Source organism: Mauremys reevesii, linkage group 2 (assembly GCF_016161935.1).
Source record: "Mauremys reevesii isolate NIE-2019 linkage group 2, ASM1616193v1, whole genome shotgun sequence".
In the NCBI taxonomy this organism is placed as follows: domain Eukaryota; kingdom Metazoa; phylum Chordata; order Testudines; family Geoemydidae; genus Mauremys; species Mauremys reevesii.
In genome coordinates, this window is record NC_052624.1 from 281,312,986 (window position 1) to 281,328,522 (window position 15,537).

A 15,537-nucleotide genomic window follows, 5' to 3' on the forward strand; every position below is an offset into this window, starting at 1 on the left:
AGCCCGAACTAGAGACCGAAGACAGAAGTAGGCGTGCAGTGCCCAGACCCTGACCGGTGTTATTGTAGGTCCCCACTCAGGGGGGTGGAGGTTTGAGATGGGAGAGGTTCACCCTGAAATAGAGCCAGGGGGAGGAGCAAGGAAAAAGGGAGAGACGCAGAACAGAATTCTCCATCTAGGCAGCAATGATCCACTCAGTGCAAACAAAGCTCGACCCCAGAGCAATCAGCGCCCGTCTTCCCTCGCCCTCCCACGCCAGGGCAAAGCAGTGCCAGTGAACAGAGAAACCTTACTGGCTCCTCTTTGCCACTAGAGCTGCACGCTTGCAAAGCGGCCAGCAGGCTGCCGTGACTTTCCATCGTTCTCAGGGGCAGACCTGCTGCCTGTGCCTGAACCAAGCTGGAAGCTCCCCAGGAAAGCTGATGTGACTGCTCCGCTCCTTCCCTTTGCTGCTAATCCCTGACTCTTTTTAGGCCGCTAGCCACTGTCACTCCTCGCACCCCGGGACAGGACTTTGGCTGCTGTGCGGCCCAGCGGGATGGCTGGCTGCCGGCCATCGCTGGAGCTGGCTGCCCGGACTACTGCAGGAGGCTCCGTCACCTCTAGCAGAATTACACCAGTGCCCTCTAAGGCTACATCTACACTACACACCGCTGGTGGTAGTGTGTCAGGCACATGCAGCTATGTGCTACAATGGAAAGGCTGCTGCATCCACACTGCAGCATGCACTACGTGTCAGTGAAAGGCTCTGGCAGGGCAGAGACTCCAGCAGCAGAGAGCTGCCCAAGTCTTTCCCGCTTGCCAGAGCCGGAGTCTTTTTCTGCAAGGGGGAAAGGTTTTAGTAGCGAGGAGACAGCTGGACACTACGTGGCTAAAATAGCAGTGTAGACAGGGAGGCCCGGCTTGGGTGTGCAGAGAGCCGGGTGGGGTATGCACTTGCATACTCCCCTCACACCCTTCAGGCAGGTCTTTACTCGCCTAAGCCTACACTGCTGTTGATACCCATGCTAAGGGGGCTGTGCAGATTTGTAATCCACATGCTGCTGATAGCAGCATGCAGTGTGAACCTACATACGGTGCAGCATGAGGCAGCTGATTCCTGCCTCCGCTTCTGGCTGCTCGGGGTGGAGGCAGCAATGTGCCTAAATCCCCAACTCCCAGATAGAGCCGGGTGACCCAGTGCACTCGTCACAGCGAAACTCCTCCCCTGGGGTGTATTGCAATGCTGTAATCCAGAGTGCAGAGGGGAGAGACGCCTCCTGGAACTGACCCTCAGCAAGGCAGTCAAAGGGCCAAGTCCTGTCCCTCTTGGTGCTCACAGGAGTTTGGCCAGTGATGTCAGGGGAACCGGGCTCAGGCACAAAAGAAGCAGTGGGCCATGAAAGCTGAGCTCCTCCGCTGTGCTCCGAGGGAGCAGCTGTACGCAGGAGCAAGCCATCTCTGCCTGTGCGGAGCATGCCATGAGCTCACACACACACTGAGGCTCTCAGCCTTAATCCATTTGAAAACTCTGAGCAGGACCAGCCCTGGCGTGCTGTGTTATTAACACCGCGGCTTAGGAGACACATACCCCCTCCCCCTCGACCCCAGAAATTGCACCCGGTCAGCCATTTATAATGCTGCCATCCGGCTGCCAGGCCTTGGTTGAGCTCCTGATGTCTGAGTGAGGGGAGATCAAACTCCCCAGCACGATGCAGAGCGCTGCCTGAGCCCAGCTTGGGTGATGACTGCACCCACCGTGCCTGCGTGAGGTGTACGTCATGGCCAAGGCTCGTGGGGAGAGGAAACCGTCAATCCCCCCTTTCCTACCAAGAAGGGGTTTTTTTGTTTTTTTGAAAAAAACATAATAGCTCTACAAAACCACTGAGCGGATGGTTTGGCTTGATTGGTGTGTGTGTGTGTGTGTGTGTGTGTGTGTGTGGGTGTGTGTGGGTGTGTGGGTGTGTTCGGCCATCACCACTGCTCTGATCCTGCCTTTATGGTGACCCATACTGCAGCTGTGTTAGTGAGTCGCTCAGGAAAATGCACAGAGATCATTTGGAAAGATCCTATTCCTCGCAAACATCTGCTCTGGCCGGTTTACAAGAGGGAGAACTGAACAGCCACTGTGCCCTGGGACTCATGTCCCTGCTACACACACTCACTCTCTCTCTGTCTCTCCCTCTCGCTTTCTCTCTCTCTCTCTCCAGGCTTTGTTTAAGCCCCTGGTGGCTGTTGAATGCTGTAGGCACATCCAGCAGAGCGTGACTGGCTCAGTGTAGAGTGGCTGTGGCTGAAGAGTTCAGAGCCTGCTCTGAAGCCGCTGCAGCACACACTGGGGTCTCATGAGACAGGCCAGAGCACGGCGAAGGAAATACCCTTTCGGAGCTCACTGTAATTGAGAGATTGAGAGGACTGTACCTGTAGGCAGCACAGGGCTAGTGGAGCTCTGAGAAACAGCTGCTGAATGAAGGCAGGGGCATGCAATCCGTGGTTGGATCTAGAGGAGCAGGAAACTAGTGCATGTCCCTGTAGGGCCAGGGATTTTAGCACCTTCTTAATTCCCCTCTTGGGAAGCATGGCTTGCCTGGAAGAGTGACTTGTATCCCGGTAAAACCCTCCCAGGGATTTACCCCGCAGCCGTCTCCCTTTGACTCCGACAGAGCAGGAATTTCCATTATCCAACTTCAGTTTTTTTGTAGTGCTGCAGTGCAACATTAAACAGCTGCTGTCAGTCCGCTGGGATTGACAGGGCATGAGGTGGCAAAGCAGGTGCAGTCAGTGAGAAGGGCAGAGCCGTTCCAGCCGGTGCTGCAGTCTCCACTGAGCTGCTCTGAGCTGGGCTGACGTGATTAGTGATTAATTAGGCCTTGCATTTAATAATCATTACGAATGGCAAATAGCTTGCATTTATACATAACACCTTCCATCACTTTCTCGAAGCACTGAAATGGCTAAGTAGTATCATCTCCATTGTACAGGCAGGAAAACTGAGATGCAGAGGAGATAAGTGACTGACCTAAGGTCACAGATGTCAGTGGCAGAGCTGGGAACAGACCCTAGGTCTCCTAACTTCCTGTTCTCCGCACTAAACCATTGATAAATCGGTGCCTTTCACGCCAAATGATATTAAAGCACGTAACAAACTCTCCCTCTATGGGCTTTTTTCACCCACTGCTGAAATGCTGTGAGTTCTGGAGTGGAATAGGACAGTGTGCACACCAGCACTGCGCCAGTTAGAGTCAGGGCGCGAAGCGTATCGTGTACTGAAGGGGGATTTAGGCAAGCAAGATGCCATTACTTAAACTGGAATGTGGTCCGAATCTTCGAGCTAATTCTCCCCATTCTTGTACAAATGCACAAGTCCCTTTATGAGCACAGTCGGCAAGACCCTTGCTTTTACCTTTCATCCAGTTGATACAATCAGAGGTGGCCTTGAGACTCAAAGTTTGGATCCAGATCTAAACTTCCCCAGGGTCCCATTTAGCTCAATTTAGAAGGAAGAGCCATTTTCAGAGTTTAGATCTGGCGCTGAACAGAGCAGCATGGAGGATTGGTTTATGCCCGTTAGAGAGATGTGTGAGTCAACTGCGAGATTTGGACCTGGTGACTAGATGGATGGTTTTCATTCAGACCCACCTCTAGATACCAGGGCAGAGTCATTTTGAAATGCTACGTGTCCTGAATCCTCAGTGAGCATCTCTGGCCTTGCCAGCCTGATGTTTTGTCTTGAGCCGTCTTGAAGGAATGGAAAAGGGACAGCACCTTTAGCCACGCTCCCTGAAGTGTCATCCATTGGTTTAAATGGTGCACATTCTGACAGCCCATCGCAGCTTTAATCTGATGCCATGAAATTTCCTGTCCATGCATTTCCTTTGTTGGTTTTTTTCTAAATGCCAGTTTAGAATGAATAACAGTGGAAGGGTATAAGAGCTGACATGATGAACTGTAAGAGACTTGACAATGTCCCTGTAAGCTTCTTTCAACCCCTTGCGATTTTGTGATCCTAACAGTCAGTGCATTAGCATCAGGGAGCCTGGCTTTCTCCTGGAGATGCGTGGTTACAGCAGACGCAGCTCAGCCGAGTATAGACTTTGGTGCTCACCTCTTCATTCTGCAGCAGCTTTTCCTCTGATCTTGCTTGCAAGGGAAGGAAAAAAATTAAAATCCAGCGGAGACAAGATTAGTGCAGCTTAGTGCTGGCTTCTGTTTGTAAATGTCGTACAGGACAACACTGTTGCATCCCAGTGCTGTGGGAACGAGTTGCAATGTTTGCATCATCCTGTGGGCACTTTGAATCGATGGATGACCCCTCCACATCCTCATATTGTGAACCAACATAATAAACATATTGCTGTGACAGTGCGAGGCCCGAGATCATTTGGAGGGGCTCTTTTAGCTGGCGGGACAGAGCCAGGAGATCATCCTGAGATCCCAGAGATCAAGGGGAATTTGCCCTGAATAAAAACTTCAGAGTTTGTCCTTATGTTTCTGATGCCCATTGACTGGCCATCTTCTTGGCTGCATCTTTCCCAGGGCCAACATACTGCTTTCATTGCTCAGTGCTCTGCTTCTGGAATGCTTTGCAATGTCCCTGTTAAAGGGCAGGAAATCCTTCCAATTTGCCTTTTAACAACGTTTGACGGAAGCTGCTCCAGTTACCTGGAAACCCATATGCCATCCTTTCGATGGACCACGTAGGTGTCGTACGTGCCATAAACCCTCCACGGGCTTAGCTACCATTTGCCATATTCTGTTGAATGCATGTGTGACAGCCACCCTCCTAGCCAACGCACTGGGGATTGAATTGGGGACCTCCAGAGCTAGAAGCAGGAGCTGCTACAGTGTGAGCTAAAGAACCAAACTCGTAGCCGTTGTGGATCAACAGCACAGGAGCACCAGTTACACACTCTCACCAGTGGCTTTACATGCATGCAGATGGCTTAGAGAAGTACAATTGCCAGGCTTCGAGGACACTTTTCCAAGTGTCCCAGAGAGAACCCCCCAGGTTTCTTAGCGTCCCAATGCTCCTCTCGGTGCGGAGAGAGAGCCTGATGTCGTGCAATGTCCTGCTTCATGCCGTGTAGTGTCACGGTACCAGGCCTCCGTGCCTGCACAGTTCACAAGTGACCAAGGAGCCATAATGTAGGTGGGGAGCACTCCACATTAACCTCTGTGGCAGAGCTCAGATTCCCAGCTCTGCCCCTTCTGTTATAAATACGTTGGCTGTGGGATGCTGGCATGAGACCCACTGCATTCTGGCCAACAAGGTGTGCCTCCGAAAATGACTTACAGGTTAAATCCACTTCTGTACAATGGGCCAGCACAAGATCGCAGCACCACTTCAGGCCCGCTTCGTCTCTTGGGAAATTCAGAAAAGGATTGGACACATAACAAATCACGAAGGGATCTCGGGGAATGCCTGGAACAGTTGCTCTCAGTCTGATTGCTGCTTGTGAGTGGTTGACTGCATCTAACTCCAAAGGATATTTTTCACTTCTTGTCCTAAATAGTTGCATGGCGTTGCTGTGCGCTGCTAAATAGCTGGCTTGTTCTACCCCAGATATGGGTGCATTTCAGTGATGTTGACGAGATCGCCTTTGTACATCATCTGTAAAGCACTTTGGGATCCTTCAGTGAAAGATGTTCTGGAAATGTTAGCTATTTACATTGATTTAATGGGCTTTGTCGAGTCCCAAGATCCTGATACAGAAGAGGCTGAGAATCGCTGCACTAAGCTAATGACCTTCTCTGGAGTTTCCTGCCTGGAACCGCTGTAGAAGCCAGCCTTGCCCTCTTCATATATCTGCCATCAGCCACCACATCTGACAGCTTTGCATGAAAGCGCTTCAATTAGGCACTGTTATCCAGTGGTCCAGGCAGTCAGAAAGGATGAAGGACAATGCCTGGTGATGTGTGAATTTCCCTTCAGAAAGCCTGACATTCTGAGGGAGGAGAGGGGCTGCCAGGGATGTGAAGGGAACAAAAGCCCTTGTCAGTCTGAATCCTCCCAGCTAATTGCAGCCCGGGACTGAACGCTGTCAGTTCCATCACTCAAAGGCATTCCGCCTCGCCTGCCGCTCAGCCCGGCGGGTTAGCAGATCACTGCGGTCCTCCATCTCCAAGCTGCTCTGTTCAATCGCCGTTTTCCCCGTTGTTTAAAGATGGCACTGGGAAGCCGGTCCCAAACGTAGGGCTATATTGAGTTCTAGGCACAGCATTGAGCAGAGCGTAGGGGGTAGGCAACATCGTCTGAGGTATAGCTCTGGGGGGCACGAGGACTCAGGCGTCCTTGGGTCACAATCCTTCCCCTACCCCGTCTTGCACGTGGGAAGGAAGTCAGTTACTGCAGCCCTGGATGGAGAGCTGCTTTTTGCCCCTTTGCACCTTAGCATTGTTATTAGAGCTGGTTGAAAATTTTCCGACACACCATTCATCCCTCTCAGAAAATGCCGATTTGATGGAATAGAAACATTTTATGAGAATGCATCGATTTCAGCAAAATTTCATTAAAAAAACCCATCAGAGTGAAGTGTTATGATGCGGTTGAAGTGCTCCAGAAGTTCTGATCTTTCATTGCAAATTTTCTTTTATGTCATATTGTAAATTATAACATCAGATAAAAACAAGTCGAAACTGAAACAAAACATTTTGGTGGACCTGAAATGAAATTTTCCTGGAAATTTCCTTTGCTGGGAAATTCCAAATGTCAATGTTTCATTCCGATTCAGAATAAAAAGACATTTTGAAATCATGAAATTTCCCTGTGAACTCTAATTCTGGCAACCGTACCTCTCCAGTTGTTGTTGTTCATTACTTATACTATTGGAACATCTAGGAACCCTAATCAAGCATCCAGGCCCTTTTCTGCTGGTCTCTGTACAGACCAGTAATGGGAATACTGCAAAGATTCCCCCCACCTGCTCTGCCACTCTCCTCCAACTTGTTCATAGCAAGAATATCTGGAGAGCGAGGGGCTGCACTGTGTGCCCAGCCTGGACTCAAGATCCAGGCAGATTCTTTTCTGGCAAGGAAGTTTCCTCCTTTTTGCTCCCCTGCCCGGCTTAGTAGAACAATGGCAAAATCTGGCCCAGCGGGTTTTGTAAATATTGAAATGGGTTTTGCAGAATGTGCTACGAATTGGCGTGGATTTTCTTTGATTTCAATGCAAGCATTTTTCAACAAACACCTTTTTTCAGACAACTCCAAAGAGCTTAGATTACTTTGTGCCAGTCCCTGAGAAGCCAGAAAGAAAACCGACTATATATAAACACAGGATACTGACTAGGGCTGGGTGCCATTTTCTGGCTGAAACTATTTTTCCGTGAAAAATGCAGATTCAACAACACCGAAAAGTTTAGCAATTCCTGTCAGCTTCGCTGGATTGTTTGCATTGGGAAAAAAATAAAAAGAATCTGAAAAAGTCAGAATGTTTCATTCTACCATTTTTTAAATAAGTCATTTCCATTTTTCAATTCAAAATGACTTTTTGTTTCAAAATTTCCTTTTAAAAATTAAAGAACGTCCAACGTCACATTCTGGGTCCAACAAAAAATGTGTTCCATCCCAAACAAATTTTTTTTAGACTTATTGATTTGCCAAACATTTCGTTTTCAGGTCAACTTGAAATGTATTTTTTCTCAGACTTTTCAGAATGGCCAGTCAACCAAAAAATCAGTTCTTTGTCCAGCTGTAGTACTGCCCAGTCCGTGGTGTTATACCATCCATGATAAGTGTAATGCACAAAGCAAACAAGGGAGAACTTCTGTGTAAGGTAGAACTGGGACGCGCTGTGATTTCCTTTCCCCTTTGCAGCAATGCTGGCCACTGGGGTGACAGTGCTGCTTGGTAACTTCTTTTCTCTCTCCTTGTTTTCCAGCTGCTGGCTGTCATTAGAAGGAGGCCTTCTCTACGCCTTCGTGGGACCAGCAGCTGCAGTCGTTTTGGTATTTGCTCTCACTTGAGAGTTTTCTTTTTTCCCTCATGTGCCTTCCTCACTCCCTTCCTCCCCCCCAATTCCTTTTTATCTCCCCTTCAGGGGAAACAACCTTGTAGGAAATAGCAAAAACATCAGAGGCCAGAAATGTGCTGATTTCACTAGCAGCAAAGCATGCCACATGCACCAACTGACCCATTGGGCTCTGAAATGTAACATATCAGCTCTGATCCTCCTTTTAGAACCAAGCTGGTTAAAGCTGCCATGTTGTGGCCTGAACTGGATGGAATCGCAGGGCAGTGGTGGGAAATCCTGACACAACCGCTTTTAAAAATTGCCATTCCCCATTGAGATCGGACCAAGCTAAGCCAGTACAGCCAGTGTGTATGTGTTCACTCTTCCAGACTGGAAGTGCATGCAGGAGATTTTCTTTTTCAGAGGCTAAATGAAGCTCTTGAAATCAGTGGTCAGACAGTGCTGAGCGGGTCCTGTGCAGCTCAGTAGGCAAGCCCCCTTTGCTTTCAGCTCACAGTATGATCCAGAGAGCCACTGCTACTTTAAACTAAAGGAGCCACTGATACATTAAACTAAATTAAACCATGCTCATAAAGAATCTGTGGTTACTTTCCAGTTACTTTGCCTGCTTTCAGGCAAAGGGTCTGCAAAGACCCTGTGGGTGCTGGAGAATCTCTGGGAGATGGGGATTTTAGCAATGTTTGATGTTCCTTTCCAAATCAAGCTTTCGCTTTTTTTCACTGCATGTGCCTACATGACAATCCCACATAGACAGGAGTAAATATGACATAGCTGTGGCCTGCTAGGACTTCACTGTGCATCATGCCCTGGCCCTATGCAATTTCATAATGATGGAGGAGATAGAACTCAGGGTATCCTGCTCTAGAACAGGCTTCTAACAGCTAGGCAAAAGGAAATTTGACTCTCTTTTAGTTGCTAGCAGTATAGGGCCTATGGCACACAGTCAAGCAGTTCAGATTACATACAGTAGAGGGCAGTGGTATACCGATATACACATTAGCCAGCACAATATACCTCACTGGTTACAGGATCAGTTGGGTTTTACTTACTAATGTTGCAGATGAGGTCATTTTTATTATAGAGCAAATTATTCTTATAGTCAGTCCTAATTAATAATAGTATGATACAGTATCAGTGCAGTGACTTTACTGATTTGGAGACATGCCAAGGATGAATGAAGGGGACCTGGTGAAGATAGCGCGGTAGGAGTGGGTGGCAGGAAAGAAGCCCCAAGGAAAGCTGAGGAAGCCATGGATGATTCCATCAAAGAAGATGGCAAGCAGGTGGACCTTAATGACCCATGGGCAGATGAAGATGGCAGATGCTTGCACAGTGACCTGATGCCAGTTGATGGGATACAGGGAAGAAGAAGAAGTGCTTTCAGATTAGCCAATCACTTGCCCACGTACCATATTTTCCATATGGTTTGGTGGCCAAGAGAAGTTAAACACCGATACACATCTGTGGTGGGTAGGAAGTGACGTTTGGGAATGTCCAGAGAAACTGGAGTCATCGTCACTCCTCCAGCCATTTTGCTTTTGCTGTGTTGATGAACAAGACACTAGGAAGGAAGGGAACTTAATCCTCCAGTTTTTCTTAGAATGGGATTCTCTTTGACTTGAAAACAGAAGCATGGTACTTCTTCCCTGTCCATCTCTTTTATTATTCTCCCTTTCCAACCACCTGCAGCCCTGTCCTTATTGGCCTCCAGAAAGGGAGTGTCATCTTGAACTCAGTGCATTCAATGCATTCTCTCTGCTGGGCGGCAGGAATTTTAAAGAGCCAGGCCTGTAAATTCAGCCTCTTCACTGTCCATATGATGTACAGAAACCCCTGTTTGGTTTATCTCAGCACTGCCAACCCTAAGCATTCAGAAATCATGAGAGTGTCTTGTAGAAACAAGAAGTCGGGTTCTTTTTATTTGCCTTGGAGTTTTTGAGCCTTTAGGGTTCACGGTTTCAGTCTTTTTCCCTGCGGTCATGACAGCTAGAAATTTACTTTCTTGCAAGTCAAAGCTGCTGTTCTCATGTGATCACATGACTCCATGGGATGAGGCTTTAAGAACAGCACTAAATATTACAAGGCTCATGAGAGCTCACAATACAGTTATCACCATTACTCCAGGCTGCTCTCGGGCTGTATAGATCTTCCATTATTTCACATTCCCTTTCTCCTTGTTTATTCTTTTCCAGCCCCGCAAGGTGGTTTCTCTATTTGGGTATGTCTACACAGAGAGAGAAATGACCCAAGTCAGTTGACTGGTGCTCATGAGGCTTGGGCAGGGCGGCTAAAAATTGCTGTGTAGACAGCTGGGCTCAGGCTGGATCCTCGATTTCGGGTTTCAACCCAAGCCTGAACTTCTACACAGCTATTTTTCAGCCCAGAGCCCAAGCCCCATGAGCTCGTCAGCTGACCTGGGCCAGCCGTGGGTTCTTTATCCCCATGTAGACATACCGATTATCACTATTGGTGTTAAAGTAGCACCAAGAAGCCCCAACCATTGTGCTGTACATTCATCTCACCGTGAGAGACAGTCTCTGCCTCAAAGAACTTACAGTCTAAATAGACAGACAAAGGGTGGAAGAAAGAGGAAGCAGTATTCTCCCTCTTTTATAAATGGGAAACTGAGGCTCAGAGCGAGTAAGTGACTTGCTCAGGGTCACACAGGAAGTCTGTAGCCAAACCAGGAGTTTAACCACAGTCACCTGAGTCACAGATCTGTGCTTTGACCACAAGACCTTCCCTCCTTTGTCCTTCTTCCTTTGATCAAACTCTATGTTCGGGCTTGGAAATATCTTTATAGACACTGCTATTCTTAGGGTCATCTCCAGCAGCATGTGCACCTCTCATTGACATCAGCAATGGAAGAACAAAGGCGTGATATGACCCTAAGCCTAAAATCCTGCCAAGCTCCCAGTATGTTAGTCGGTTTCACTCACCTGATCTGAGGTGAACTCCAGGATGATACTTCCTTGCGTGGAAGTGTGGTTTGTGGTAGCAGATTTCTGCATGGAGACACTCAGGGCTTGGCTAACATGAGACAAAGAATAATCATCAGCTTCTTTCCTCTAGTTATCTTAATGGCTGGATCTCAGACTTGCTTATTCATTTCTAGATATCATCCCAGAGATAAGGAGGGGGAGTTATGAGGCATGTAATTAAGAGTGGATGTCTTTGTAAGCGGGCCACTGCCATACTCCGATGCGTGCTTGCAAAGAAACACGGTTATGATTTTTATTTGCTGAAATATCTTGTATTGATTCAATTACTGAGTTACACTACATAACATGGATGTTTCTGGAGATGAATGATAAGAAATGGTTTACCATGAGATTACAGATGAGCCTTTGGGTTGCAGCTAAAAATTCCATCGACTTCCAGGTGAAGCGTAGCTGTTACACAGCTGCTGTGTTTACCAACTGCCAGCAGGGATAAAGCTCTGAATATATCAGCTGTGTTTCAGGCAGAACACACTTGTAACACTCTTAAGTGTACCAGGCAATTCACACCTATTGGCATGCTAGGGACACACACTAGTAGACCAAGTAGGTACACCAAGCAGACCACCCCCACAGTGCTGTGATCAACCACTGATCGATTCCCTGCACATATCTTTGGCTGTACTGCTCAGAGTCCCTCCGCCTCCTCAGTGTTTTCTCAGAGCCAATCACACCCGGTGGTTTTGGATTTTATTAATACCTGTGGAACAGAATCCAGTGACCCAGCAGCTGATCCTAACCCCAACAGCAGTTTCCTCAAGGGGAGGAAAAGTAAATAACCGATAACAAAAGAGATCAGACTGCGGTGCACCCACATTCTTATATTGACTGGTCCCTGTTTGCTGCACCAGGGCTTGGGCTTCCTCCGTCGTTTAAACTAGCTCATGGTGGATAATTGCCAAACGAGAACCAGGCCCAAATGTCATTGCCCATTCTTAGCAACATTTGGTAGCACAGTCCCGGTGTGGTTTAGGTTCTTGGACTGCAGCTAACTCACCTCAGGTTGACTTTTTCTAGACTTTTTGGTAGTTTTCTAACTCAGAAAAAGTAATGCCTTGTTCTCCTCTTCCCTGCCCCCGGTGCTGTCATTTACACCAGTGCCGCGCGACTGTTGCCAGGGCAGAACGCAAGGACAAGGTTGCCTGTGTCATTTACGTGCAAGGCTCCAGGCAGGAGAGAATCAGGTCCTACCAGTCCAAATTCTGCCTTCTGTACTGACACAAGCAGACCAGCTGGCATGAATGGGACTGCTTGCCCGAGTAACCAAAGCAGGCTTTTATTTAATGGACTGTTAGTTCACATCATTGGATGGTGCTATTGGAACAGCTGGCAATCAATGAAAACAGGCCTCTCTTTTCTTTTCAAATTAATGGATTTAGGCAAGTGGATTCAGGCCACACAGACTTTTCTACCTTCTACTCCTTTTCACTGAAAACCCTCCAGGACTTTCTTTTAGCCTGTGGATTTTGGTGCCTTTGGGTGGAAGCTGCTCTGAGATGACCGGCTTTTAGGACTGTTTTTGAATGACCCTATATTGTTTACCCTAGAAAGCACCAAATGCCTCATTTGGGCCTTCTGTGTCTCTAGCAGGGTCTCTAGGAAATAACCCAGAGCTGGAGACTGCCTGGTGCTGAGCAATTCCGTTGGCTAGAGTAGGAGGGTGGGACTTTGCAGGATCAGCCGCCCCTTGGAGCTTCTTGGTTCATTCCCAGCGGTGAGGCCCCATCAGTGAGCTGCTTCTTGCTCCTGCTGAAGCCAGTGGGTCAAATGCAGAGGTGATTCGAAATCTCAGACAGTCTGAAGGAGACTGTAGGGCAGGTTAGGCAGCGTGACGTACATCTTGCTGCCCTGCAATGTGTTGTGGCCACAAGCATAGCCTGCCTCTAGACATGCGTTCAGGGTATGGCTCCATTGCAGTCAGGAGGTGCGATTGCAGCCCAGGGCTCAGTACCTACACAAGAAGCTGCCCCGACCTCACTGCTGTTGTTATTCAAGGGAGCTGCACTCACACCTGCCGACTGCAGTGTAGATGTCCCCTCAGATGCCACTAGACTTAATCACTTAGACTCCCACTTACATGCCAATGTGTAACTAGCCCCCCTTGCACATCTCTGGGCTTGGCCCTACATTCCTGAAAAGCCCCACATGTAGGATTTCTAACCTGAGCAGAATAGTATTAGGACACCATGGCAACAAAACCTGGATGGTGTCATTTTTCCACCATGGTTGTGGCCTCCTTTCCTGTCCCCTTAATGCATTTTCTTGTGACCTGAGTGATACCTGTGTGACGATGGCACATTCACATCTCCGTAGCACATGCTGAAAGCCCAGTGGCGTTTGCAGAAATGCAGCTTGCAGCAGTGAGTCCTGCTGTGCATTGGGAGTTGGGGATTGGTCCTGCTTTGAGCAGGGAGTTGGACTAGATACCTCCTGAGGTCCCTTCCAACCCTGAGATTCTATGATTCAGGACCACTAAGGGAGTTGGCTTCACCTTGTGAGATCTGAACTCCAGGAGGTCCTTGTTGCTTCAGTCATGGTTTCCCCATACATCTGATCAGCACACATATTAATACATGCTTTTATAAGTGGTCTGAGCTCTCCAGAGAAAAGGTTCTATAGAAGTGGAAACACATGCATCTCCATGCTGTATATACACAGCTATGAGTATGGTCAGCAGAGTTCTGTTCTGAGCCTGACCAATCATGCCAAGTGACCATGTGGTTCCCTCTCACAGATGTGTAGGACTGGAAGAGACCTCAATAGGTCATCTAGTCGAGTTCCCTGCACTCAAGGCAGGGCTCATCCTCTAACACAGTGGTTCTCAACCTATTTACCATTGTGGGCCTCATGCAATACTACCTGTATGGCCCTGAGGATGTCACATGAGCTGCAGCTCTGTGCTGATTGGGCTGAAGGTTGAGCACCACTGCTCTAACACCTCTTGGAAACAGATGGCTAGCACAGGCTCCACCCTTGGCGACTGCATCGTCCCCCAAAGCCAAGACAAGGCTAAGGTAGCTATATCATTGACATGCTCACTTGCCCTGAATGTGGCTGCTTTCACCACATCTTGGAGTGCGTCTGAGCAGAACCGGGGCTGTCCACAGGGCGGTGAGAATGGCAGACTCTCAGCACTGCCTGGTCTCACCTTGCCATGGCTGCAGCAGCTCCTTTAGCTCATGTCAGAGATGCTGAAAAGCATTTGAAACCCAGCCCCTGTCTCCTCTCCCATTTGCCTTTTTCTTTATGTATTCCCTAGAGCGGCCCTGATCATTTGGTTGTGCTGCCTGTGTTTTCCTTTCTAGACTCCGAGCGTTCATCGCCCAAAGCCCATCAGGCTTCAAATGCTTGTGCTACGATGTGACTGCGTTGCAGTCTTGTCCTGAGTCACAATGACCTCTCAGATCTGCTAGCAGCTACACTGGGTGTTGCTAAACCCACTGGCCTGCATTCGGGGGGCTGTGGTGGGGTGGCGAGAGAAGGGATGACTACTGGTCAGCTGGAGTAGATGTTCACGTGCCAACCTTACCGAACGTTTTTGTGTTATTGAGTCCATCCTGAGCCGTTTAACAACAAACCTGTCTGTTGTTTTTCTTCCAACAGGTGAACATGGTTATTGGCATTCTGGTTTTTAACAAACTTGTATCCAAAGATGGGATAACAGATAAGAAACTGAAGGAACGGGCAGGGTATGCCTTATCACTACATCTAAGCAAAGAATGAAAATAAAAAATGTCATGATCAATAACCAGACAGAGAGCAGAAAGACAGATGGGGGAAAAAAAACATGCAGAAAAAGACTGATTTAAAACAACAGCAACAGAAACATAACTTTTTGCTGTGCCTCTGGGTGCAGGGGAGACAAAAGATGAGACGCAGCATTGTGTTAGCATGCACGGGGGTCAGATGTTCAGATGGCATCAGCCCCGGCTGATGTATCCCAGCAAAGATTAGGAAAAGCCTTGCTTAGTGCTAACTCCCTGCGACAACAGCTGGCTAGAAGGACGTGAGTGTGTGGAGCATGGTGCAAGCTGGGGAGAGGTGCAGAGAGAATAAAGGCAAGGAAGATGCATCCTGTAGAGTGCTGAGCTCCCTCACTGCCTGCCAAAATGAGGGTGCTCAGGGCCTCACAGAAATGGGCCCTGCTGGCTTTCTGAGTGCATATATGTGTAGGGCTGGGCAGATGCCATGATGGAGAGAGAGAACGATAGAGTGAGACTCGTCTTCCAGGCCTTTCTGGTATCCCAGAGTCTGTTTACATTGCAGTTCTCCCTGGTTTTCTTTTGAAACGCATCTCGATTTCTTTGTGAGCCAGATCCCACAGCCCTTGCTCACTTGATTTCCGGGGGTATCGCTGTGGGCAGCCAGACAGAGCCCTAAATACCATGCCAGCGCTTGGCTGGCTTAGAACCAAGCCCTGAGTCCACTGAAGACAAATGGATTTTTCCCACTGGTTTCAGGTGGGCCATTTTTTGCCTTGTGATGAGTTAGTTCACACACCCAAGGCAGCATCCGGGCCAGACTTGCAGCCTATGCTACCTCTCAGACTTCGAGGAAGGGGCCAGAAAATGGCCCATCGTCTCCAGG

General features: G+C 48.4%; 1 protein-coding gene across 1 annotated transcript in view; it reads left to right on the plus strand.

The window, feature by feature from the left end:
• The window catches only part of ADGRB1 (adhesion G protein-coupled receptor B1), a 349,272-nt gene that overhangs the window by 287,343 nt on the left and 46,392 nt on the right, over positions 1-15,537 (plus strand). The window contains exons 24-25 of the mRNA XM_039525203.1: positions 7,859-7,925; positions 14,554-14,639. Of these exons, the coding sequence (XP_039381137.1) occupies positions 7,859-7,925; positions 14,554-14,639 (153 nt within the window). The remainder of the gene's footprint in view (positions 1-7,858; positions 7,926-14,553; positions 14,640-15,537) is intronic.